This window comes from Protopterus annectens, chromosome 5.part0 (assembly GCF_019279795.1).
Source record: "Protopterus annectens isolate FY-2018-M chromosome 5.part0, PAN1.0, whole genome shotgun sequence".
Lineage (NCBI taxonomy): Eukaryota > Metazoa > Chordata > Ceratodontiformes > Protopteridae > Protopterus > Protopterus annectens.
The window spans coordinates 1,899,725,079-1,899,751,777 of NC_056735.1; the positions used below are offsets into that span (position 1 = coordinate 1,899,725,079).

At 41.1% G+C, this 26,699-nt stretch overlaps 1 protein-coding gene across 1 annotated transcript in view; it reads left to right on the top strand.

The window, feature by feature from the left end:
- The window catches only part of COG3 (component of oligomeric golgi complex 3), a 1,722,808-nt gene that overhangs the window by 1,587,141 nt on the left and 108,968 nt on the right, over nucleotides 1-26,699 (top strand). Inside the window, exon 19 of the mRNA XM_044072049.1 lies at nucleotides 23,783-23,858. Coding sequence (XP_043927984.1) covers nucleotides 23,783-23,858 — 76 coding nt within the window. The remainder of the gene's footprint in view (nucleotides 1-23,782; nucleotides 23,859-26,699) is intronic.

Sequence of the window (26,699 nt, forward strand, 5' to 3'; positions counted from 1 at the left end):
GTAAAACTTCCTCAAGACAGGGTACACGACCTTCTATGTTGTGTAAAGATACTGATCAGAAAGAAATGGGCTTCTGCCAAGCTAGTTCTACTGGTTCTAGGGAAAATGGCAGCTTCAGTTGTTCTAATCCCACTAGCTCAGTTTCATATGAGGATTCTCCAGTGGTTACTTTCTAATCCGTGGTCATTTCTGGATCTTCCAATAACACATGAGGTTATAATAACCATCTCGTGCAAAATGGCACAACTCTCCCTTGGTGTCTCAGGGCTGTTCCTTTACCCCCCCCCCAGCCCTTTGCCACAGTGACCACGGATACTTCCCAGATGGGGGTGGGGGGGTGGGATCATTATCTGGGATAGACAGTTCAAGATGTCTGGCAACAATACGAGGCCCATTTGCACATAAATGTCCTAGAGGCGAGGGCGGTGCTCTTGGCGTTGCAAGCATTTCAGGTTTCCCTCCCTGTGGGAATGATAGCAGTTCATTCAGGCAACATGTTTGTAGTCTGGTGCATAAACAGGGGGGAACCAGATCTTATCTCCTATGTTGAGAAGTTCTGAGGGTCTGGCAATGGGCAGAGGCCTCCATCCGTTCTCTTATAACAACGCACATCTCAGGGATATTAAGCGTGATTGGCTCTACTCAGTTCATCTGCATTCTATGGCAGCACAAGTGGTCTGTCAGAAAGTTGCAGAAGAGATCTTCCGAAAATGGGCCAGCCTTGCTGCGATCTCTCTGCGTCACCCATCAGTGCCAAATGCAGGAACTACTTTGCCTTGATTCCCCCAATGGGGGAGTGAACAAGGGATGCATTTGTTCATGATTGGCCCCTGGGACTTCTTTATGGCTTTCCACCAATACCTCTAATACCCAAGGTCATACAGAAAGCAAGTTCATTGGAGACCACAATAATCCTAATTGCCCCCTATTGGCCTCAACAGATATGGTTCCCCTTTACTCATGTATGGGGAGGGACCATGGATTCTTGACCCAGCTCCGGATCTGTTGACTTATTCGTCAGGAATGATTCATCCCAGTCTGAACAGTCTCAAACTAGCAGCTTGGCTGCTCCAGTTCCCATGATAGCCAGGATGTTCTTCATCTCACATTGCTGCAGTCCTTACACTTGGGTAGTCCGCTGTCCTCGGTCGGCCCGAATATCAAAGTATAAGGCTGACGTCGGTCAAGGCGCATTTGACTGACATCAGGACGTCCGGGTACAAATGCGCATGACCGACGTCATATCCTCAGTCTTTTTTGCCGCATGGTCCGATGCAGAAGCAGCATTGCAAGTGCCGGTTGGCGTTCTGAAATTTTTCGATTTCGGAGTTTCAGACCGAGTCAAAGTTGGCTAAGTACCCGTTGGGAATATTTTAGTTTTTCTTGCCTCAGTGGTTTACGGATGTCAGAAAAAGTGAATAATTGTATTTCTTGTGGGAAACAGATACCGCATAGAGACTATCATACTTTGTGTATTCCTTGTTTAGGGCCTGAGCACGACGTTGTTGGGTGTCGCTCTTGTGCTAGATTCAATAAGCGCACTATAAAGAGAAGGTTAGATTGTGCCAGGTTAGTCTTCGTGAAGCGGTGCAATTATAAAATGCCGTCGGATGCTCCGACGCCCGCTTCTTCGAAGAAGCGCAAGGACAAAGCAGTTAAGCCTAGGCTAGAAGAACCGACTGTACCGGACGCCGGTTCTTTAGAGGTGTCGGTGGAGCCGGTGGTTCCACTGGAGGTTTCTTTGGGATCCCAGGGAGAGACTTTGTTATTGCAGGATGTGGCCTCTCAGGAGGCAGGTCAGGCTGATGGGGCTTCTCAGGTTACTATACTCCCCTCCCTTCCTAGGGTGGTTAGGCCTTCTCCTTCTGTTTCCAAGGCTTCTCCCAGAGGCAGGCCAGGTTTAGCTTCAGTTGGTGTCACCCCTAGTTCTTCTGGAACTGTGCCCAAGAAGCATATGCTTAAAATGGCAGAAGATTTGATTACTTTGATTAGGGTTCTTTGCCCCTCCTGATAAGAGACCTAGAGTGGAGCCTGAGCTAGGGAGTTTTGAGCAGGCTTCGATGTTTCAGAGTCTTGACTGAAGACTTGCAGGAGTATTCTCCTTATTCTGATTCTGATGTGGATGATTCTACTCCTTCTGCTTCTCCTCCTGAGGATTTTTCTTTTTCAGAAACTCTTCATTCCATGAGGGAGCATTTTAAGTGGGAAGGTCAGGACTTCTCGGATTCCAGGAAAAGGCTTAGGGAATTTTTGTTTTTACCCCAGCATAGGCCTTTGGCTATACCTCCTGTTTTGGATGTGGTGGAAGATGTTTTTACAGAGGCTTCTCTTAATCCGGATTCTTTGCCTCCTGCTCCTGTTAAACCGGATAGGTATTACAGGGTGCCTGAAGCTCATAAGTATCTTTTTAAGAGTCCTAGGGCAGACCCAGAAACTGTTAGTCAGGGGCCTAAAGGTGTTAAGGCTTCTGTTGTCAAGAATCCGGTTCCTACAGATAAAGAGGCCCAGGGCCTTGGATAGATGGGGAAAGAAAGTTTATACTTCTTCCACTCTAGCTATGAGGGCTTTGAATTGCCAGTTTCACATGTTGAAATACCAAAACTATCTCCTTTCACAATTGAAGTCTAAGGTTGATGCTCTGGCGGAAGGTATTGATTGTAAAGAGTTACAAGATTTAGTACATGTTTCTGAACAGGTGGGTAAGCATTCTTTGCAATGTGGTTTTGATGCTGTACAGGCCTCATCTAGGGTGGCTGCCACTGGGTCAGTTCTTCGCAGGCATGCCTGGCTGAGGGATCAGAATTTATCTGACCATGTTAAAACAAGGATTTTAGATGCTCCTTTACAATCTGATGTGTTGTTTGGTTCTCCTGTTGAGGCAGTTTTAAAGAAAATGGAAGACAAGGCTAAGTCTATGCAGACTGTTAAAGATTTTTTACAGGTTCAGCCTCCAAAGTTTAGTAGAAATTGGCCTACTAAGGGGTGGACGTATCCTTCTTATGATTCCCAGTCTAGGGGTAGATCTAGACGTGGTAGGGGCAGAGCTCAGGGCTCTTTCAGGCCTAGAACAGGGAGTTCGCCTGCACAGTCTTCGGGTGAGGGCAGGGGTCAGTCCTTTCGTAAACAGACCCAATGACCTACCTTTTCAGCTGCCAGAGCCTTCTCGTCTGGCAGCACCTTTGGGAGGAAGGTTGGCGCTTTTCAAAGAAAATTGGAGTTTAATTACCCAAGACAGATGGGTATTGGATATCATACACCATGGTTACAGGTTTTATTTCCATACCTTGCCTCCTTTCAAAGGCATGCCAGACGTTCCTCCTCAACAAAGAATAGAGGCTCACAAGCAAATTTCTCTGTTACTCCAAATAGGGGCCATACAGCCGGTCCCTATGCCAGAAGTGGGCCTAGGATTTTATTCTCGCCTGTTCCTAGTACCAAAGAAAGGGAACACATGGAGACCAATTTTGGATTTATCTATCCTCAACACTTATCTGGACATTCCCAAGTTCAAAATGTTGATGTTACAGCAGCTTTTACCTCTGCTGGGCAAAGATCATTGGATGGTAACTTTGGATCTCAAGGAGGCTTATCTTCATGTTCCTATCAGACTGAGTTGCAGGAAGTATCTGCGTTTTCAAGCTGGGACTTCTCATTATCAGTTCTCTGCATTGCCCTTTGGCTTATCTACTGCGCCCAGAGTGTTCACGAAAGTTCTGGCTCCAGTGATAGCTTTCCTCAGGTTAAAAGGAATACAGATCTATCCTTATTTGGACGATTGCCTGATTCTGGCTCAAGGAAGGGACGAGCTTCTTCATCATCTGGATTATGTGATAGCAGTGCTAAGATGCCTGGGGTATTCTGTGAATGAAATAAAGTCCAGTCTAGTACCCTCTCAGGACATGTGCTTTCTGGGTGTGAGACTGAATACAGCATCCCAGATGGCCGTTTTGACCCCGGACAAACAAAAGAATCTTTCCCTTTACTTTCATCAGTTGTCTCATCAGTCCAGGCTGACTGCAAGGACAGTCCTTCAAGCCTTGGGGTTCATGGCATCTTGTATTCTGGTGCTTCCCAATGCCAAACTGCATATGAGGAAGCTACAATGGTATCTCAAAAATGTATGGACACAGCACTGCCAGGATTTGGACACTGTCATTCAAATAATACCTTGCATTCAAAAGGAATTGTTGTGGTGGGCTCAGGAATGTCACCTAAACAAGGGACTCTCTGTGACCCGGCCAGAGGCGAGTCAGATTCTAACGACAGATGCCTCAGACAAAGCTTGGGGAGCTCATCTGAATGGAAAGTGGATACAAGACAAGTGGCCTGCCAGACTACAACATCTGCATATCAACTTGAAGGAGATGTTAGCAGTCCAGTTTGCATTAATAGCTTTCAAGGATTTACTTCTCCCAGGGCAGGTGTTGATTCTAACAGACAACACAACTGTCATGTGGTACATCAACAAGCAAGGCGGAACACATTCTTATCCTCTATGCAGGCAAGCAATGATTTTGTGGGAGACTGCTCTCAGTTTACAGCTAAATCTTCAGGCAAGGTTTCTGCCAGGAGCACAGAACTCCTTAGCAGATGTGTTGAGCAGACAAATTATGGATCCCCACGAGTGGAAATTGGATCCTCATGTATTTCAGAAATTGACAGTGTCATGGGGAACTCCAGACATAGATCTGTTCGCTTCTCCACTAAACCACCAGCTGCCAAAGTTTTACACAAAAAGGTTTCATCCCACAGCTTGGAAAGTGGATGCTCTTTCTTTCAATTGGAGCAATCTTCATGTGTATGCCTTTCCGCCTCTGCCTCTCCTCCCAAAAGTACTACTAAAGGCCAGACAAGACAAGCCAAGGATGATTTTGATAGCTCCAGACTGGCCTCGACAGCATTGGTACCCATTACTGAGAAGCCTGGTACGGAAGCCTCCATGGCCTTTGCCTTCGATTCCACACCTGTTGTCTCAGGAGGACAGTCATTTGCTCAATGTCAAGCTTCACTCTCTGCACCTAACAGCCTGGCATATTCTGTTTTGAACCATAGTGGGCCTCCACTTCCACAGCAAGTTTTGAATGTTATTTTGGAAGCTAGAAGGCCTAGTACAAGGAAAGTGTACGCAGATAAATGGAAGAGATTTTTATTTTGGAGTGCAGCAAAGGATTTTGATGTTTCTGAGCCTAATTTAAGTGTGGCTCTTCAATATCTTACTGAGTTACTGGACAAAGGTTTGTCCTTCTCTTCTATTAAGGTTCATGCTGCAGCAATTTCGGCTCACTATGATTGTGACCCACCATTGTTTTCTCATCCTTTGTTCAAGCAATTTCTTAGAGGGGCAAAGAATATAAGACCCCACGAAGAGCTCCTACTCCTGCTTGGGATCTCAATTTTGTGTTGGAGAAACTCACTCTACAACCTTTTGAGCCTGCAGCTACTACTGAATTAAAGTTTTTATCATGGAAGACTGCTTTTTTGTTGGCTATTACCTCTGCAAGAAGGGTTTCTGAGTTGCAGGCCCTTATGGCGGTTGAGCCTTTCTTAATTTTCCATAAGGATAGGGTATCTTTACGTACTAATCCTTCCTTTATGCCTAAAGTGGTTTCTAGTGTGGCTTTAAACCAAACTATTCATTTGCCTACTTTTGATGCAAATCCCCAAAATAAAGGGGAAAAGATTTTGCACACTTTAGATGTACACAGGCAGTTGCGATATTATTTGGACAGAACTAAAGGGTTCAGACAGTCTCAGCAGTTATTTGTTTCTTTTGCTTTGAGTTCTCAGGGCAAGCCTGTGTCAAAACAAACTATTTCTAAGTGGATTGGGTTTTGCATTGCTTTCTGTTATTCCCATCATGGAAAGGAGATTCCAGCTGGGATTAGGCCTCATTCCACTAGGGCTACTGCCACTTCGACAGCTTTTTTGAGGGGGGTGGCAACCAAGGATATTTTGGAGGCAGCTACTTGGAGTTCAGTGCATGCTTTCTCTAGGCATTATCACCTACCACTTTACTCTAAATCCAGGGCTGGTTTTGCCACTGCTGTTTTGCAGGGCATTTTGGCAGCTCCTGCTTCCTTATAGTTTGGCCATCCTCCCTTACCTCTGCTTTGGGATTCTACCCAAGTGTAAGGACTGCAGCAATGTGAGATGAAGAACATAGTACAGTTTTGTACCTACCATAAATGTAGATGTTCGAAGATCCACATTGCTGCAGTCCAATTTACCCTCCCTCCTTCCCCTCTGTAGTTAGAGGCGGTTGTGTGGGTTGGGTTGTCAACATGATGTATATTGTATATATTGTACATATTTTTAGTGCTAGGATGGTTGGTTGTTTGTTTGCTGTCTTTTGGTTTTGACCTTTATTTTTAGGGTCTTCTGACATCTGGGGCAAGAAAAGACTGAGGATATGACGTCGGTCATGCGCATTTGTACCCTGACGTCCTGATGTCAGTCAAATGCGCCTTGACCGACGTCAGCCTTATACTTTGATATTCGGGCCGACCGAGGACAGCGGACTACCCAAGTGTAAGGACTGCAGCAATGTGGATCTTCGAACATCTACATTTATGGTAGGTACAAAACTGTACTTTTCCTCTCCTTCCCTGTCCAGTTAAACACATTTTTCTATCTTCCCATAAAATGTCTACTCAAAAATTGTACAAAAGCAAATGGAAAAGATTTATGGCTTGGTCCAATATTAAATTCGAAAAACATACAGACCAGCAGACTGTGGTGAACTAAATAGCTTTTAATATGGTGCTAAAAAGCACATAACAAAGAGAATATTAGGCAAACTGGTTTCAGCTAAGAAAGAAGTAGCCTTCTTCAGTGCATGGTATATTTGCTACTTTTCTCTTAGCTGAAACAGGTTTGCCTAATATTCTCTTTATGTGCTTTTTAGCACCATATTAAAAGTTATTTAGTTCACCACAAACTGCTGGTCTGTAAATTCGATCTTTTGGGACCTTGCAGTTGCCGTACAAGCAGGGGCTGTCTTACTTTGTGATTTTGGTCCAATATTAATCAGATAGACCCATTCACAGCTCCATTACATTCCATCCTAGAATTGTTAGCCAAGTTATTCAGTGAGGGAGCAGCTGCAGCTACTATTAGGGTATAGTTAGCAATGATCTCAAATTTTTACATAGGAGAAAATGGTTCTGCAGTCATTTCAAACAGACTTTGCAAAGCATTCCTCCGAGGAACTACTTTAATTCAACCTCCATATAGAAACCCAGTTCCGCCTTGGGACTTGAATTTCATGCTATCAAAGATCATCTCCCTTTCATATGAACATCTGCTACATGCGAATTTAAATATCTTTCATGGAAAACATTTTTAGTAGCTATTACTTCAGCAAGGAGAGTTTCAGTGTTACAGGCCTTGTCTTCCAAGCCTCCATACATAATTTTTCACAAGGTTAGAGTCTCTTTATGCAATAACCCTTCCTTTCTGCCTAAAGTAGTTTCGGAGAGTAACCTCAATCAGTCTGTTGACTTAACAGTGTTCTTTCCAAATTTTCAAAACAAAGTGGAGTATACTTTGCATCTTCTAGATGTTCGCAGACAGCTATGTTTCTATTTGCACAGGACATCAGAAATTAGAAGCCAACCAGTCTCTAAGATAACATTATCCAATTGGCTTTCACAATGTATATCTTTCATATACAATTCTAACAACAAAACTATAACTAATCTTATCAAAACTCATTCCACCAGGTCAGTATCCGCTTCTGCAGCCTTCCAAGCTAGATTACCTTTGGACAACATGTGTGCTGCAGCAACTTGGGCTAAACAACATATCTTTATTACTCATTACAAGTTAGATTTGGCCTCTAGGAGTAGAGCATCCTTTGGTTCTATGGTTCTGAGGAATATTCTCCCATGAAGCCACCCAAGAATCAGGTAGCTAGGGATGCAGTCCCACCAGTGAGAATCAAGACAAAATTGACATAAAGAAGTTATGTACTTACTATAATGTTCCATGTGTGTTGTCTCTCTCATCCTTTATTCTCACAACCCACCCACCATAACCCTCTACCTACTGTCCTGGAAGACTGAGTAGTTCTAATTGGATCTTTACAAGACTCTATATTCTCAGAAATCATGTGGGTTTTTAATATAATAATAAAATTATTCTCCTTGTCACTGCTTGAGGGCAAACAAGATCTGAGGTGGTAAGGTGGTTGCATCATGGGTAGGGAAAAATCCCCACGAGCTTAGCTGAGGACCTTGAGCTTATGCAATGGCCAAGATGAATCCGACAGATCGGATCCGACCACCATTGAGAATAAAGGGCGAGATGGACAACCCACGTGGAATGTTATGGTAAGTACATAACTTCTTATTTTAGAGTTTGGGCGACATAAGATTCCAGAAGAGAATATTATTTATGGGTGGAGACTAGAATCTGATTGGCAGTCATGAGGCTGTGTCAGGAGGACCGAGAAGGGAAAAATATAACAAAAGAGGGAAAATTTCTGAAGTAGTGTATTAGAATATTTATATGGAATATGTGAATTCAGTGGCAGGAACTCATGCAGAATTTACATATTATTCCCCAATGTACAATAATTGGACTAGATTGGATAGAAGTTATGTTTCACAGGCACATTTATTTATTTACATTTGTTTACCGGGAAAGTCCGACTGGGCCAGAAGCCCATTTTCAGCAGAGGCCCTGGGAGAAGAGCTCCACAGAAATACAAACAATATACAATAATTAGATAGTACAACAGTATACATACAGTAGATGTAGAATACACATCTTCTAGTTAGTCTATATAAAGTAGTATTCCATACAGTTTTCTAGTAGATACAGGTTAAAAAAAAACACGAGCATTTCAGTGAAGATCATTGTGAGAAAAAATAAAGTTAGTTGTGTGTACATATTAAATAGTTGTTATAACCAAATGGCATTTCCTTGATATATATTTATTTCTGAATAGTAATGAACACTGAGGATTGGGAGGAAAATGAGATAAGGAGTGGACATTGTGATGAGAGAGTTATATACATTTTGTCAGTCAGGTTTGGCACAGGAGCAATGCCAGTTCTTACATAGATGTTCAAATAGTAGTAGTTTAAAACTGGTAGATTTAGGTGTGTTTTGGAGGTTGTGGGGTAGAGAGTTCCATAATTTGGCTATATGATTTGAAAATAGGGCTTCACCATAAGTGGTGTTAGCTTTGTTTACTGTGAGAAAGTTTCTGTCTGCAGATCTTAGATTTCATGTGCATGAGTAGGGAACAACAAGTTCCTTGAGGGATGGGCAACTGTCAGGATGGAAGATGATACTGTGTGTGAGTTTAAGTTGGTCGAGATGAAAAGATTAGGTAGCTCGAGCCAGTTTAATTTATGTAGAACAATGCAATGATGGGTTTGGTGGGGAAGGCTGGCTGCAAAATGGGCTATTTTGTTGTAGCAAGTTTCCAATTTGGTTAAGCCTGATTTTTTTAAGTTGGTAAAGAGGGGAAAAGCATATAGGAGTGTAGAGAGGAGGAGGTTCTGCATATGGCTAGTCTGGTATTGTCAGTGAGTGATGGCTTGCTTCTGTGCAGTGAGCCAAGTTTGATGTGAACTTTCTTAATTGTGGTGGCTATGTGTTGGTCAAATCTGAGTTTGTTGTCAATTGTCACTCCAAGGAGTTTTGTATGCTCAACTGGTTGGATGACTGTGTTGTTTGCTGAGAGAATAGTGAAAGGAGGCTTTTTTGGTGATTGTTTGCTACTGGTAAATAACATTAACTGTGTCTTTTTGGGGTTGAGGATTAGCTGTGATTACTTAGATATGCTTCTATATTATTAAAAGCTTGTTGGTCTACTATTTGGAGGTCTGGTAAGATATCTGCTGAGCAGATTAAAGTTGAATTGTCTGCATACTGAACTACATTAGCATGTGTTGTGGATGGGGCTAGATTATTGGAGAAGATGGTGAAAAGAAGGGGTCCTAATATGGACCTTTGGGAGACTCCAACCGAGACAAGCAGAAGTGGTGAGAGTTTGGATTTCCATCGTACTGCTTGCTGTCTGTCAGAAAGATAGCTTAGGAACCAGGAGAGGGAAGTCTTTGATAGGTTTAATGAGGCAAGAGTACTAAGGAGTTTCTGATGGGAGACGGTGTCAAACACTTTTGACATGTCTAAGAAGATTGATGCTACTTGCTGGTTTGAATTTCTCAGCTGGCTGATGGTGCTAGAGAAATTAATTAGGGCTGTGGTGGTGCTATGTTTTGGTCTGAAACCATGTTGGGAGGGAGAGATAAGGTTGTGAGATAACAGGTATTGTAGTAATTGAGTGTGGATACATTCTTCCAGAATTGTGACACGGGGGAAAGGATGGCTATGGGTCTGTAATTGTTTAATTCTGTTGATGTTCCTCCTTCATGCAGAGGGTGATGTAGAAAATTTACCACAATTTTGGGACATATTGTTCTGCTATAGACCTATTTACCAGAATGGAGATAGGCAGAGCTATGGCATCAGCTGATAGTTTGAGGTACTCACTGGGGTGTTGGTCAGCTGCTAAGGAAGAAGTTTTCAGTTTTTTCAGCATTGTTCTTATGGTGTTAATTGGGACAGGTTTGAGGTCAGAAAAGTTGTTAATGTCCACATTAGGTGAAAGAGACAGAGTTTGAATTGATGTTCTTCGTGTTTCACTGTTGCAGTCATTACAGTTGACTTATCTGCTTGCAGGTAGCCCTCAGTCAGCCTGATTAACAAAGTCTTGGGTCCTGCGTCAGTTGCTGTCCCTTCTTCCATGACGTCAGGTCGTCAGGGGTATAAAACATGCAGCCGACGCTATTACGTCAGTCTTTCTTGCCGTGCGGTACCCGAAGCAGAAGCAGTTCGCAAGTGCCGGTCGGCCGACTCCTAAAATTTTCGTTTTCGAGTTTCAGAACCGAAGTCTTCATCTAAAACTAAGTACCCTGTTGGGGAAACTTTTTCTTGCTCCTTCCCGATATCGGTAAAAGTTAATAATTGCATTACTTGTGGAAAGCAAATACCTCAAAAAGATTTTCATTCATACTGTATTCCTTGCTCAGGCCCTGATCACGATGTACCTTGCTGTTGGTTTTGTGCTATATTTAATCAGCACACTATTTGTCATCGGTATATTTTTGCCTCTAAATATGTCGGTTCTCAGTTTAATTATCCAGAAATGTCGTCGGTTAGCCATCCGGCTACCGGGATTCTGAAAAAATGCAAAGATAAAGACAGAGGCAGGCCGCTGAGGTCCAAAACTGCCAGCGACGCTTCTCCTAAGCCAGTCGCCAGTTCGCCAGTACTCAGTGAGACGCTTTCACAGCCCCTGATACCCACTACTTCTGATTCGCAGGCCTCTACTGAGACCCATTCGGAGTCCGGTATGCCGCAAGATGCTTCAACTATGGAACCCGCAGATGTCTCTACCTTGGATGGGTCCAAACTGCTGCGCAGGCACCGGCTTCTGAGGGTGTACTCAGGCCTACGAACTTGCATATTAAACCGACGCCTCCTTCTTCTCTTAGGCCAACGCCCAGGCCACATGCTCAGACCTCTATGCCTAAAAAACAAATGATAAGTATGGCTGAAGATCTAATAACTATAATCAGGGATAGCCAACCTCCACTTAATAAGAGGCCTAGGACCGAAGTGGTTTATGAATCTTCTGACCAGGATTCTGTTTTTTCTGATTCTTCTGATGATCTGGATTTGCCCTTATCTACTTATGAGGATTCTGATGTAGAGGACTCCATTCCCTCTGCTTCCCCCCAGAGGATTTTTCTTTTGGGGAAACCTTACATACTCTAAGGGAGCATTTCCACTTGGAAAGCCAGGATTTTTCTGATTCAATAAAGAGGCTTAGGGATTTCTTACTCCTACCTCAACATAGACCTTTAGGTATTCCTCCTGTACTAGACATTGTTGATGCTTTTTCAGAATCTAGTTTGGCCCCTGATTCCTTGCCTCCTGCTTCCAGAAAACCAGACAGATGCTACAGGGTCCCTGAGTCACACAAGTTCCTTTTTAAAAATCTTGTTGCAGATCCAGAGACTATTTCACAGGGGCCCAAGGGCATTAAGGCTTCTACTGCAAAAAATCCTACCCCTTCTGATAGAGACTCCAGGGCGCTGGATAGATAGGGTAAGAAGATTTACTCTTCTGCAGCCTTGGCCATTAGGGCTTTAAACTGCCAGTTTCATATGTTAAAGTATCAGTAACATATTACTGGATTTCTTAAACAGAAAATGATGTTGATTCCTGACTGTGTGGAAAATAAAGAATTACAGGATTTAATGCATTCTGCTGAACAAGTTGGAAAACACACTTTGCAATGTGGTTTTGATTCATTAGAGGCCTCTTGCAGGGCTGCTGTTACTGGGTCTGTGCTCAGAAGGCATGCTTTGCTTAAGGAGCAATCTTTGCCTGATCATGTTAAAGCTAAGTTGTTAGATGCTCCCTTAAATCAGGACCGCCTGTTTGGCAACAAGGCTGAGGAAGTTCTTAAAAAGATGGAAGATAAAGTCAAATCTATACAAACTGTTAAATGTTTCTTACAAGTTCAGCCTCCTAGATTTAGTAGGCACTGGCCCTTTTAAGAATTGGTCCTTTCCAGCCCCTTCCAGGTCTTTTCAAGCCAAACCCAGACACAGCAAAAACCCAAGGTTTCAGTCCCAGGGGACACACAGGACTAAGCAGTGGGGGGCCTCCACTTCCAAATCTGGGAGTAATAAGACTCCCCCCTATGGTAAACTGTCTCAATGACTTCCTTTTAAAATTTCTAAGCACTTTTCAACTGGCTGCCCCTTTTGGGGGAAAGATTGCTCTTCATGCAAAGAATTGGGAACTCATTACCCAGGACAAATGGGTTTTAAATAGTGTCCCAGGGATACAGATTTCACTTCCACACGTTGCCAACACCAAGCGGGTGGCCAGATCTACCCCCAAATCAGTGGGCAGAGGCCTAAAAACAAGTACTTTCTCTTAAGCATGGGGGCTATTCAACTGGTACCAGAAGAGGAAAAAGGACAAGGTTTCTACTTTAGTCTTTTCCTGGTGCCCACAAAAGACAATTCATAGCGTCCTATCCTGGACCTGTCTACTCTAAACACCTTCTTGCAGATTCCAAAATTCAAGATGCTGACTCTTCACCAGTTACTTGCTATGCTAGGCAAAGATGCCTGGTTGGCAACACTAGATTTAAAAGAAGCATACCTGCACATCCCAATCAGGGAATCTTGCAGAAGATACCTATGCTTCAAAGCAGGCTACACACACTGTCAGTTCTCTGCACTACCCTTTGGCTTATCTACTGCGCCAAGGGTATTCACAACGTGCCTAGCTCCAGTTATTGCATTTTGCAGGCAAAGAAATATTCAAATATACCCATACCTGGATGATTGTCTAATTCAGGCAGAAAGCAAGGACATACTTTTGAATCATCTGGCCTTTGTACAAAGGGTTCCAACTTGTCTGGGGTACACCATAAATGAAAAGAAATCACACCTGGTACCCTGTCAACAAATTATATTCCTGGGAGCAAACTTGAGTACAACTTCCCAGGTGGCCTACCTCACATCAGAGAAACAAATTCATTTGACAACCTACTTCAATCAAGTGGACAGAAAAAGCCTGTTATCTGCAAGACAAATACTGCAAGCCTTGGGGTTCATGGCCTCCTGCATTCTTCTAATTCCATATGCAAGACTGCATATGAGGAAACTACAGTGGTATCTAAAAAGCCTATGGTGTCAACATTCTCAGGATCTAGAAGCAATGATTCCTATCATACATTGCCTATGCCTAGAGTTCCTTTGGTGGTGGGCAGAGGCCTGCCACCAAAACAAGGGACTACCTTTCACACCACCCCCTGCCGCCCAAACCCTAACAACAGACGCATCAGACTATGCATGGGGGGCTCACCTGGCAGGGAAGTGCATTCAGGGCAAATGGAACCCAAGTCAAATGCACCTGCATATCAATCAAAAAGAAATGTTAGCTGTACAGAATGCTCTGACAGCCTTCAAGGACCACATTCTTCCAGGACAACTAATGGTAAAGATGGACAACACCACTGCTATGTGGTACATAAACAAGCAGTGGGGTACACATTCTTACCCCCTCTGCAGACTAGCCATGGCATTGTGGAACACAGCCTTGAGCTACCAAGTGCACCTACAAGATCAGTTCCTGCCAGGAAAGTTAAATACACTGGCAGATGGACTAAGCAGAAACCTCATGGACCCACACGAGTGGAAACTGGAACCAAGGATTTTCAACATGTTGACAAGCAAATGGGGGAGCCCAGATGTAGACCTGTTTACCTCTCCCCAGAACTACCAATTGGATAAGTTTTAAACAACAACTCCCCACAAACAAGCCTGGAAAGTGGATACTCTGTCCTTCAGCTGGAAAAACCTATCGGTCTATGCCTTCCCCCCTCTGCCTCTGCTCTCCAAAGTACTAGTAAAAATCAAACAGGACAAACCAAGGATGATTTTGATTGCTCCAGACTGGCCATGCAAACACTGGTACCCCCTCCTGCTCAGTGTGTCACAGTTATCCCCATGGCACCTGCCTCAGACTCCTTCCCTGTTGTCTCAGCAGGAGAATCAGATTCTGCACCCTCAGCTTCTAACACTGAACTTTCCAGCCTGGCTAATTACATAATCACTCCTTTACCCATCCCTCAGTAAACCTGTGATGGATATCATTTTAGAGGCAAGGAGGCCTAGCACTAGAAAATCCTATGCTGAAAAATGGAAAAGATTCTGTGCCTGGAACCAATCTCAAGGGATGAGCACAGCAGCACCCAATTTACCTCAGATTTTACAATACTTAACTGAGATGCTTCACAAGGGCCTGTGTTTTTCCTCCATTAAAATCCACGCTTCAGCCATTTCAGCTCATTATAACACAGAACCCCCCCCCCTCCTCTCATCCACTGCTCAAGCAGTTCCTCAGAGGGGCCAAAAATTTGAGACCACCCAGGAGAGCTCCAACACCAGCCTGCGACCTTAACTTTGTTTTGGAGAAACTCACTCTACCTCCTTTCGAGCCAGCTGCTACTGCAGACTTAAAATTTCTTTCTTGGAAAACAGCTTTCCTTTTAGCAATCACTTCAGCTAGAAGGGTATCTGAATTACAGGCCCTTATGGCAGTGGAGCCTTTCATCTTCTTTCATGTGGACAGGGTGTCCCTCAGAACCAATCCATCCTTCATGCCGAAGGTGGTATCCAGTGTGGCTCTTAATTAGTCCATTCATTTGCCAACCTTCTTTTCCCAATCCGCAGAACAAAGGGGAATGGATACTGCATTCCTTAGATGTGCACAGAGAACTCAGATTCTACTTGGACAGGACTAAACCTCAAAGGAAATTTGAACAACTGCTGGCAGCATTTGCTGCAGGGGTAGAGGGGAAGGCTGTTTCAAAGCAAACCATTTCTAAATGGATAGGCCATTGCATTAATTTCTGCTATAAGCACCATGGAAAACCTATCCCCCAGGGGATCAGACCTCTCTCCACCAGGGCTGCATCTACCTCTACAGCCTTTCTCAGAGGCGTCCCTACCAGGGACATCATAGAAGCTGCTACCTGGAGTTCTGTACATACTTTCACCAAGCATTACCATTTGCCAGTTTTTTTGTAAATCCACAGCTGGCTTTGCCACTGCAGTCTTGCAGGGCCTTATAGCTGGTCCTAATGCTATCTAAATTCCTCCTCCCAACCACAGCTTTGGGAATCTACCCAAATGTAATGACTGGAACAGTGAAACACGAAGAACATAGTACAGTCGTGTACACTTACCATAAATGTAGATGTTTTGAGTGTATTCACTGTTGCAGTCCTGGTTACCCTCCCTCCAGCCCCCTAACTTCTTTTGGCTGTACCTCTACTTTCCTTTACTATGCTTAAAAGCCTTTTTGGTGTATTTGCTTTTTTGTTGGAGATATATCATTGTACTTTTATATTTAATTGCTCCCCATTAAGGGGGCACCTGACATCTGGGGCAAGAAAAACTGATGTAATGGCGTCGGCTGCATGTTTTATACCCCTGATGACCTGACGTCATGGAAGAAGGGACAACAACTGACGCAGGACCCAAGACTTTCTTAATCAGGCCGACTGAGGGCTGCCTGCAAGCAGATAACCCAAATGTAATGACTACAACAGTGAATAAACTCGAACATCTACATTTATGTTAAGTGTACACAACTGTACTTTCCCTGTAACTAAGGAGAGGATGGTGTTTATAAAGTAGGTGTTGATTTGTGAGGCAATACTCACTCTTTAGTTATTCGTTGTTGGTTCTGGAGTTGTAGCTTTACTTGGGCAGAGGAGTGAGTTAATTGCTTGCCAGAACTTTTTGGGATTGTTTTCAGATTTGTTTTGCATAGTTGTATAACATTTTTTTTGTCTAGTTTGAGTTGTTTTTTAGTTTGATTGCGGAGCTGCTGGTATGCTAGAGTTTTATTGTCTTTTGATTTTTGGTATTGATACCAGGTTTTGTCCCTTAGTTTTTGAAGATTAATGGTTTCTTTTGATATCCAGGGCAATCTCTTATTTTTAACTCGACATGTACGAGTTGGTGCTAAACTATTTAAAATAGCTAGAAATGTGTCATTGAAATATGTTACGGCCTGGTCAAGTTGGAGATGATGTAGTGGTGTCCAGTTGCATTTATTGAGCATGTCTATGAATGCTTCATCAGAGAAGTTTTTGATATTTCGTACGAGTTTGTAAACTATGGCTCTGGGTGAGTTGAGTTGATGACGGATTAATTAGGTAGGTCTATGGTCATTTAAATTATTTGGAAGGCATCCAGAGAGAGAATTGTGGGTAGTACTGTTGATAAGGGACCAGTCTAAGATAGATTCCCTTTTGCTATGTTTATCTATTTGTGTGGGATACTGGATTGTTTGGGAGAAACCCTGTAGATTGACAAGGTAGAGGGGACACACGTGTCTTTAATTAAAAGCTTTGAGACCCATCCTATTGCTATGTCTTAAAAATGAAGATAATGATGTGGGGTAATCAAGTAAAAATGAATCACTAGTACTTTCCTATGTATCTGTTAAAAAAAGAAACAATTAAGGAATGGGTAGAAGAAATTATATGAGGGTTATTAGGGAAGACAGAAAAATCTTTAGAAGGGATAGATAGAGAGATAAAATGAAAATGGGGTTTAAAATCTTGGTAAAAATAATGAAGAAAGAGCTTTGGGAAGGAAGTAATTGGAAATATTTTTAGTATCTAAACTAGACATAGTAAGGCCTTGCTAAGTTTAATATTGTTTGCTGCCAGAAACAATTTCTAGAAGATTCAAAATGTAGACCAGTTGTAACTGAAGTACTTTTTCTTCTTCTGGCTGCTCCCGTTAGGGGTCGCCACAGCAGATCAACTGTTTCCATTTCTTCCTGTCCTCTGCATCTTGCTTTGTCACACCAACCACCTGCATGTCCTCTCTCACCACATCCATAAACCCTATCTTAGGCCTTCCTCTTTTCCTGTTACCTGGCAGCTTCATCCTTAGCATCTTTTCCACAATATACTCTGCATCCCTCCTCAGCACATGTCCAAACCAACGTAATCTTGCCTCTCTGGCTTTGTCTCCAAACCTTGCAACCTGGGATGACCCTCTAATATACTTATTCCTAATCCTGTCCATCCTCGTCACACCCAGTGCAAATCTTAACATCTTCAACTCTGCCACGTCAAGCTGAATATTGTAAAACAGCTAAAAGAACTGGAGGTGGCATCTTAAAAAAAGAGGAACCAAATTACATATAAATGGAATTTGTGGGACCAGTACATGCAGAATAATGGTTGGTGGGAGGACTGCTATTTAAGGAAAGGCAGAGACTGAGTTTATGTGATGCTAAAGTGATTGAAATTTGTTGAAAAGAAGGCATGGCAATAACAATGGAAATGTTACTAAATTTTTTTTTTTTTTTTTTAAACTAATGTTATGCATACATATGTCACCATTTAAAATGTGAAGATCTAAGAAAAAATATTTACAGAAAGATCCGCAAGAAACTGAAGGAGCTCTCATTGGACACAAACGATGCATAGAGAAGGGCAGTCATTCAGAGTGAGAGTGTGGAAATGAAATCAAATTTCAGCATGTTTCTCAGTCAAAAGTGACCTGGAATCCAAACTTAAATGCATGACAGTGAGTTAAAACAAACTGTGGTGTGGAGTTGAAACATTTAAGAACAAGGAAGACCTTGAGAATAGAACCTGGCAGGAAAAATTATTGAGCGACTGGCTCTTCAGAAGGAGTGGTGTGCCCTAACCCTGTTTGTTTTGAGGATTCTTGGCTTAAAGAAAGTATGGAGCTTGATTTGGACGTGCAAGGATATGGGAAACTAATATATTCAGACCCCAGACCATGTCATTTGATTAAGTGGCACAGCTTTCATTTGAAATATTGCATAATAAAGCAAGTGGCAATCCAGAAAAAGCTTCTGATGACAAGGAAGTTAGTTGGGTGAGTACTTCTGTAGTGTTTCAAAAAAAAAAAAAGAACTTTATTATTTCAAGCAGTTTGGAATATGAAATATGAGAAGGAGGTTATGTCTCATATGCAGCAGTGCTGAATAATTTGTTGCAGGGATCTCTGTACTGGTGGTGTTCCTCAGATTAAATTGTATGGCTCTATGTGGGGGTTATGAAGGGCTTTGTTAACTGGTCTCAGGTTAATAGAAGCCAGGCCATTGACAGTATTGATGTTACCCCATCTGAAAATAAAAGTTAATTTTTTTTCCTTTACAAGCTTAATGTTGCCTGTGGATCATTGTGGGTGTGAGTAATATGCTGAAGCTGTTAGTGTCAATAATGAGCCCAGTGCAGGAAGTGGAACAAGTTCTTAGTCAGTTGTTCCTGAAGGACTCTGATATCTAGCTGCGAGTTTGGTGATGTGGACTCACTAAATCACTTGGAAGATGCTGGCTGAATTACCAAAGCAACTGTCAGTAGGAGTGACAGATGTAGTAAACTCAGCAGTGGAGTAGTAATGGAGGGAGAATACTGACATTACTAAATGGGTCAAGTGAGGTCTGGCCTGGGCCCAAGAGGATGGCTGTAACAGTCATAGCCAGTGATCCTCATTACAGAAGTTTGAATGGGTTCTTGTGGAGGGGGGGATGGTTGTTTTTTGGCATTACCCACTCCTGTTCTTTTTTATTTTGCTTCTGTTTTTGAGCAGTCTTAATCTAGATCATTGTTCTGAAGATCATATGCATGCTAGATCAGCTGTTTGGATCTGGAGATGATGTGAGATCCGCCTTAGTCATTCTTGAGGAGTATTTTTTTAGGTTTGTACTGTTTCCGTTGTGTGCATTGTCATGATTTGTGGGGGGCTCACAATAGTGTGTATGTTGTATTCAGAGATATTGCCTCATCAGTAGCTGATGTACACTTTTTGTTGTGATTTGTTTCTTTTAAGTGTTCAGAGTGACTGCATCTGGGAATCTGTCTTTCTTTACATTTCCTGTGTAGGAATAAGGCTGGGTTCTGCATGAAGTACCATGCATCTTGTCAGGTAGTTGTCACTTCATTAAGCAATAACCGAAAACGTGGTGTGGTATATTGAAGATTTACCCACGGTTGGTGTGATTTAATCATGAGGGCAAAGCCCGAGTTGTTAAATAAAGCCAGCCGTTGGTAAATTTCAATATACCACAACCATGGAATCAGTTATTGCTATTATACAGTGGCATTATTTAAGGAAAAAAAAAACTTACTTTTCTTAAATAATGTCTTTGTATAATGCCTCTGTGCTGTCCTTTCCCAGTTTTGTGGTCCCACACTTACGCAGTACAAAAAAACAAAGAAAAAAAACGGGGACTTTTAAAGAATGGGGGAGAGTTGGGACAGACAAAATAAAAGTATAATAAGGTAAGTTTCTATAGTTTTGCAGAACTTAACTGATTTTCCATCTCTCTTGTTTGTTTCAGGTCTTTCGTTTTCTTTTTTTGTTTTAAAAAAAGAAAAGTGAAAAAAATTGCGAGCTAAACTAATGGGAAAAAGTCTGGGAGACAGGACCTTTTCCTGCTGGTTTATTCTCGGATTTACAACGGACACACTGGTTGGGCTGGCCAATCAGCGTGCTCGTTTTTGAATATTAATAGCCAGTCATTGTATAATTACATTTTTATGTGCACCAGTTCATAGTGTATAATTCTGTTGCTGTGTGTGTTATAAGCTGATAGAATATTTCTATTGCATATTTATTTATTATGAAAATGTTCACAAAATAAAATTTTATAAGCTGTATAGTAATTTTGTTCTTGACATTTAAGACTATAGTGATGAAAACTCTTGTTAATATATTAATACACATATGCTGAATTGGAGGGCTTAATTAACTTTCTGGAAAAAATACTCTTAAGAACTGCGCTTCACTCAGTCGTTTAAATTGTTTAATTCATTGTAGTAAATGAAATACACCTCCCCCAATTACACACACAGACCTGTACACATACTAACCAAGTGGAATTAAATCTCTTGGGGAAACTGACAACTTTTTTTTCCTGTCAGATTTTTGTGGCTATGCAAAGGTTAGTATTTTAATATTATAGACATTGTTTTACATTTTTTTTGGTGAAAAGCATGTCATCAGTTGGTTTCACTTTCACCTTGCAGCTGATTTTTTTTTTTTTTTTGCCACAAGAAAGTCAACTTATTTTATGTGAGCGGTCTTTTTGGTAATATACCCTTTTGAGTTCATCTTTTTAACAATTTTTATTCAGTGTATTATGTGAATGAAATAAATACATGCATAGTCACTGTACTCAATGGGTAAATATCCTCATCATTTTTCCTTTTTGATTAAGGTACTCCAGCTGAAGTATGATTGCATCATACCTCCCTGTAAGTTATTGCCAAGTTTTGTAGTCTTATAACCTTGCCAGTTGGTACATTTTCTTGCCTTGGAGGTGTAGCTCTCTCTTTCAGTAATGGTCAAAAGATGAAAATCCTGGAGCTGTGGATGGCTGCTAGTCCTATTACAAGGATACCAATCATCTGTCAAAGGGAAAATATGCCACCTGAGCACAAGAGGCTGAATTTTTTAGCAGAACTGAGAGTACACAAGAAGGGTGTACCACAGTTGTCCCACCCATTCCACAGGACTTTATTAGTGATTAACTAGTACAGGGAGTACCGACTAATATTACCCGCTCTAGTAGTACAACAAAATAAATTGCGAAAACAAAGATGTACAAGAGAGACAACAGTAGAAGTAACTTAGTGGGTGTTATTGTTTATTATACAATGATAGGTCATTAACATTCAAAGATGTGCCTGTTGTAAATCAAGCATATACGAATATAAAAAAGTCCAGTCGCTCAGACTTTCTTCTATTAATATATGCTACGGCTTTCCAGCTTTCTTGAGCAAAGAAGTCGAGAGGTACATAAGAGGGGAATAGAAAATTAAAGGAAATTCGGGTACGTTATGCAAAACTAGAGAAACGTGCCTGATTTTCCTTGTATTTCTGCCCTTTCTCTCTCACACCTCTGAACTGTCCGGATTTCAAACTTTATTTTTTTTTAAAAAAGCAGCAACAGAGATGTTCCTTTCTCTGCTGTTTCCTTTCCAAAGCACTGATGTACTGCATAAGTATGAGAACTCAAGTCCCATACACTTGTACAGTACATCAAGAAAGCAGCAGGATATGAAAAAAAAAAAAAAAAGCAGAACACCACCGCGTTGCCGTTATACAAAGACATTACTTAAGAAAAGTAAGTAATTTCTTTCTTAAATAATTTCATTGCATAGCAGCAGTAACCAACTTCTGGGTGTGACATATTGAAGATTTACCCAGGGTTGCCTTTGTTTGATCACTCAGGCTTCACCCTCATGATTAAACCACACCAACTGTGGGCAAATCTTCAGTATATCACACCCAGTTGTTGGCTATTGCTATAATAGTTGTTGTCTTTCTGGACTATGGACAGTTCTAGTTAGTTGTACAAAAAAAAAGGCTTTAATGCAAAAAGCACTAAATCTATGTGCAGCCTTTTACAATTTAAGTCCAATGCAGTGTTGCAGAATTGTAGAAGGGTTAGCAGCAATCATGTGCCAAAGCAGGTGTGCTTAAGAGGTTAAAAAGCTTAGTGGAAAAGTGAGTAGGAAGAGTGAGCAATAGGATACCTTATCTGGAGCAGCATAAAAATAGAAGACGCCAGGGCAAGGATGGGGTCAGGGTGGATCTGATAATAAATTAAAAGCATCTGGATATTTTAATGTTAGGATTCCATGAATTCAGTAAGGGGAGTGTTTTGCAAAGCTGATAAAGAATGTGTTTCAGATAATCATTGCAGAAGTAGAATGTCCAACTGTTAGCATAGTTTGAGTGTGTTTTTGGAGGAAGTAGTTGTGCAAAAATTTACAGAACTTGGTTTGCTCATAGTTGCACAGGGGAGTGGTTCATGTCAGCATGTTTTAAAGTGAAAGTATATAACACAAACTCAGCTATTTAAATTCTGGCAATCCACCCTGTCATATATGCATGTGTAGATAGCTGGTATATACAGAGAAAGGGATGCATTGTTTCTGTTATCTGGGGAAAAACAACATGAAAGAGCAAATTTGATTAAGCAGAATTTGTAGCTGTCTTGTGGTGGAAAATGAGGCTGTGGTAATTATAGAAAGACCATTTTCCAGCTATGAAATAAGAATACCTTTAATGTAGTTTATTTTTTTTTTGCTTCAGTTGAAAGTAGGGTAAACTGTGTAGTCTTGTTTCTAAACAGTGAATAAAGAACTTAACTGAAATTAAAATGCAGTGCTACTGGTGGAGGTCATTGTATAAAGTACAAACTGACTTAACTAGGTAGAAGGAATGAAGTATGAGTACCCCATGCAAATGAGGTGACAGTAAAGACATGAAAGCTATTATTGTTTCATGAAACGTAATAGTGCAGAATGGCATTCATGCAAACATTTTTATTTTGTTGGGGCTATCATACCCCTTATATCATCTTACTGAATGCCATCTACTCCAAGATGTTGGCATCTTTGGTTTCCTGCATTCAGCATGACCTCATTTTTTCCATGTTCTACAGTGTATTTGTTTATTTGTACAGCAGCATTATTTTAATATAACATTGACTGCAATGAAGTCTTTGAATTAGGAGAACAAAAGTTCTTCAGTACATAAAATTATATAAAGTTATACTTTTTTTCCCACAGAATGTTGTACAAAACTTTCATTACTTTTTGACAAAATGTTTATTAATAATGGTGATTTGTTTTTTCCTCTTGCACAGTTTTTTGACACTTGCAGAACCTTTTTGTCATATACAACTGAATCTAGAAAACAATTTAGTGAAACAAATTGAAAAGTAAAAGCACATTTATATATATCTTGTGTCAGTATAAAAGAGTGTGCCTTTCTACTCCACTACCCATACATAAGCAGATGATAACCCGTTTTGTATTTTATCTCCATTTCATCTTCCCTTTTTGCTTAGTAATCTAGGGACACCCTACATTTTTCCCCTCATTTGTATCCTTCCAGTATGTGACTCCACAGATGCTACTTTTGTAAAACATTTTGTGGCTTGCCTCTTTGAAGTTTACCCTCCTTCTTAATGTTTTCCATAAATCTCATAATTTCTTCTATATCTTTTCTGTCTCCTCATTTTCCCTTTATTAGCCATGAGCATCACTGGCCAAATTAAATGTTTCACCTGAAGGGAGAGCGTCACCCTCCCATATTCTTTGTAAGCTGATGAAACAGAAAAAATACATTTCTAACCATTTCTTTCTTTCTTTTCCTTTTTGTAGGTCACTGCACTGAAAACTATGGTTAGTCAAGGTGGGCCGAAGTATAATCTTTCACAGCAGCCTTGGGCACAGCCAGGTATGTCAGACTTATTTGCAGACGGATTTCATTGAATTTAACTATACTGACTAGGAAATTCTGTAAAGTGTCATTGCTGTTAACCTTGCTTCAAAAGATGGATTACCACATTAGCTGCTGAATTCTCACTTAATTCATTAAAAAGATATTGAATTTCTGATATTCTAATAGTCATGATTCCATATTTCTGATAATTACCTAATTTCTAGGTAGTTAACATTAGAAACATGGATTTAAGACCCCAGGAGAATGGGAGAAGATAGCAGCTTGAGGGTACTTCATTTTACAAAGCTTTTACGTGCTTGTAGATTCTGTGTAATTAATTTTCACTGGCTGCCATGTAGTACACCAGCTTGCATTCAGCATCCATTCCACATGATTTAATTTACAAGTATGATGCACTGTTTCTAAGATGTGCTTGCCAGTGTGGTGTAATATCCAGTATGATAGACAATGAGAATCATACCCTGCAAAAGTGAAAAAGGAAAAGCATTCCACCTGATCCTTATGAAGTACTGTTTTTATGTTTTAGTGGAATTATTTTGAAAGCTACTTAGAAACACACACACACACACACACACTTGCTCTTTCAAACAGCTTAATATATGAAGTGTCCATGCCTGTAGGTGAACACAGGTCATCTGGGGTGCAGTCAAGACTTAATCCCTCAGCATGGTAGGATTGGATGTGATCCTTGTGAATATTGGTCTGTTCACAGTTTGCTGATCAGCAGAGCTAGAGATCAGAATGGTCATTTGTGGTAGGAGTTACTACATCACAGTTAAAAGATCAAGGGGGGTATAATTGGCTGGCAGATGTTAGGAAGGGTAAGAAGGAGCATCTGGCATTTAAAATAATGAATGTCTTGTAGCATTTCAACTCACATTTATAGGTACTATATCAGATATTATGTGGAATCTGTGTAGACTTCTGGAACAGAAGTACTTCCTTTCATTGTCATGTGTATGTTAAAAAGTAGGCTTCATCCTGCTCATTGTAGTGTTGAGTATAAGAAACCCGCATTTTTTGCTTTTAATATTACTTAACCATTACTGGTTCTGAGGTGTCTTACCATTATTGTAGTTAAAGCACATAGAATTTTGGAATTCTGTTGTCTAAAATGTTGTATTTTCCCAGTAGAGAGGCATGTTAAATGACATTTCTGCTTGTGCCTTTTTTTAAGAAACAGGGTGATCTTCCATTCCTTATAAAATAGTTTTATTTCAGTCTGCTGAGTGACACTAACTTACCTGGGAATTCATTAAAGGGCCTAGTTTAAGCCGTTAGGCCCTGCTCCCAAAATGCAGTATTTTGCAGCTCAGAGACATGTTACCTGCAATGAGGAAAGACGTCATTATCAGTTAATTTGTTTCTGAATTGCAGTTACTACCATAATGTGCAGATCAGCCCGGTAGAAATCTGTTGCTCGTATAGTCATTGGCATTCCCCCTAGTCACTGTCCCATTCATACACATCACAGATGCTGTACCTGTCCCTGACTTGTGTGTCCTCCACTGGTTCCTCCAATCCATTTCATAGTGACTAGGGTGCCCCCTTCCAACCAGTCAACGTACTAGTTTAAGTGCCGTTATGATACATTTGTTTTTGCCCTGGTGGCCTGTGTACTGTTGCACATAGACTCCCTGGTGTCTAGTGTGCCCCCCCCCCCAGTCCCTTTACTGAAGTCAGTGCTGTCATGACACTTAAAAGTAGGATATCCCTAGTGTCTAGTGGCTTCACCCACCCCATGATCCCTGTGCCATTGATGTTTGGGAGTTGAATGCGAAGTTTAGGCCATTTTCCTCAAATATTTTTTTTATTGTCAGTTAAAGTAACATTTACATAATATTTTTAAATATAATTTTAAACAACTATATACAATATTTACAATAGCCTGACTTTCAGTTATATACACTGTATATTATTAAATATAGAATTAACAGATCAGTTATCAGAGATACAATATTGATTATTGCAGAGTATCCAACAAAGATATAACTTTCTTCCAAGGATTATTTACCAATGGCCTGAGAAAGATTCGTAGTTCTTTGATATTTATTTCCATCAATGCAGTTGTCTTCAGTAAAGTGTAGAATTCTTCCAAGGTCGGGGGTGTATTTGAATTCCACCTTCTGTTTAGGCCATTTTCAGTACTGCGACATGATGCAACTTGCTGTGTTGATTGATTTCTTGAATCAATCAGTGTGTAGATGCCTTCCTGGAAGCAGTTATAAAGAACATAGCTAATTAGCATATGCCTCTCTCCTAAATTGCCTCATTAACTTTCAGCATGGCTGCAGAAACAGCCCTTCATGGTGCTACATGTCTTTGTGCTAGAGCTCCGTGCAACACCATTTTAAGGCCTTTGCTGAGTACCAAAAGGTTACTGTGGCTCCCCCCACCAGTTTTACTTTGTTTGACAAATTTGTTTCTCTACATTCACTGTTTCTGTCTTAATCTTGATTTTTTCCTGTCTTGTTACATATTTTCGTAGGTTCATAGAAGGTTACTAGGCTAATGGCCCTAGAGACTTTACAAGCGTAGCTGTGTAAAAAACCTGTGTACCCTAATTAGATGGTCATTGTTAGCAGAGTGATTCTTTGATCAACACCAACTATTCCTGTCCATGAGGGACATAGGTGCCACCCCCAGGGTGAATTTGCAGTCACCCATCCAATTGTCAAGGTTGCGTTTAAATAAGGTCATTGAGGAGCTCTGCTTCACATGAAGTGGAAGATTATTTCAGAAGAGTGGCAATCTCTGGGAGATTTATCTGTCTCTCCAATATGTTTTGTTAGTGTCACAAGCAGTGTAGAGAAATACCCATGTTCTTCTTCTTCT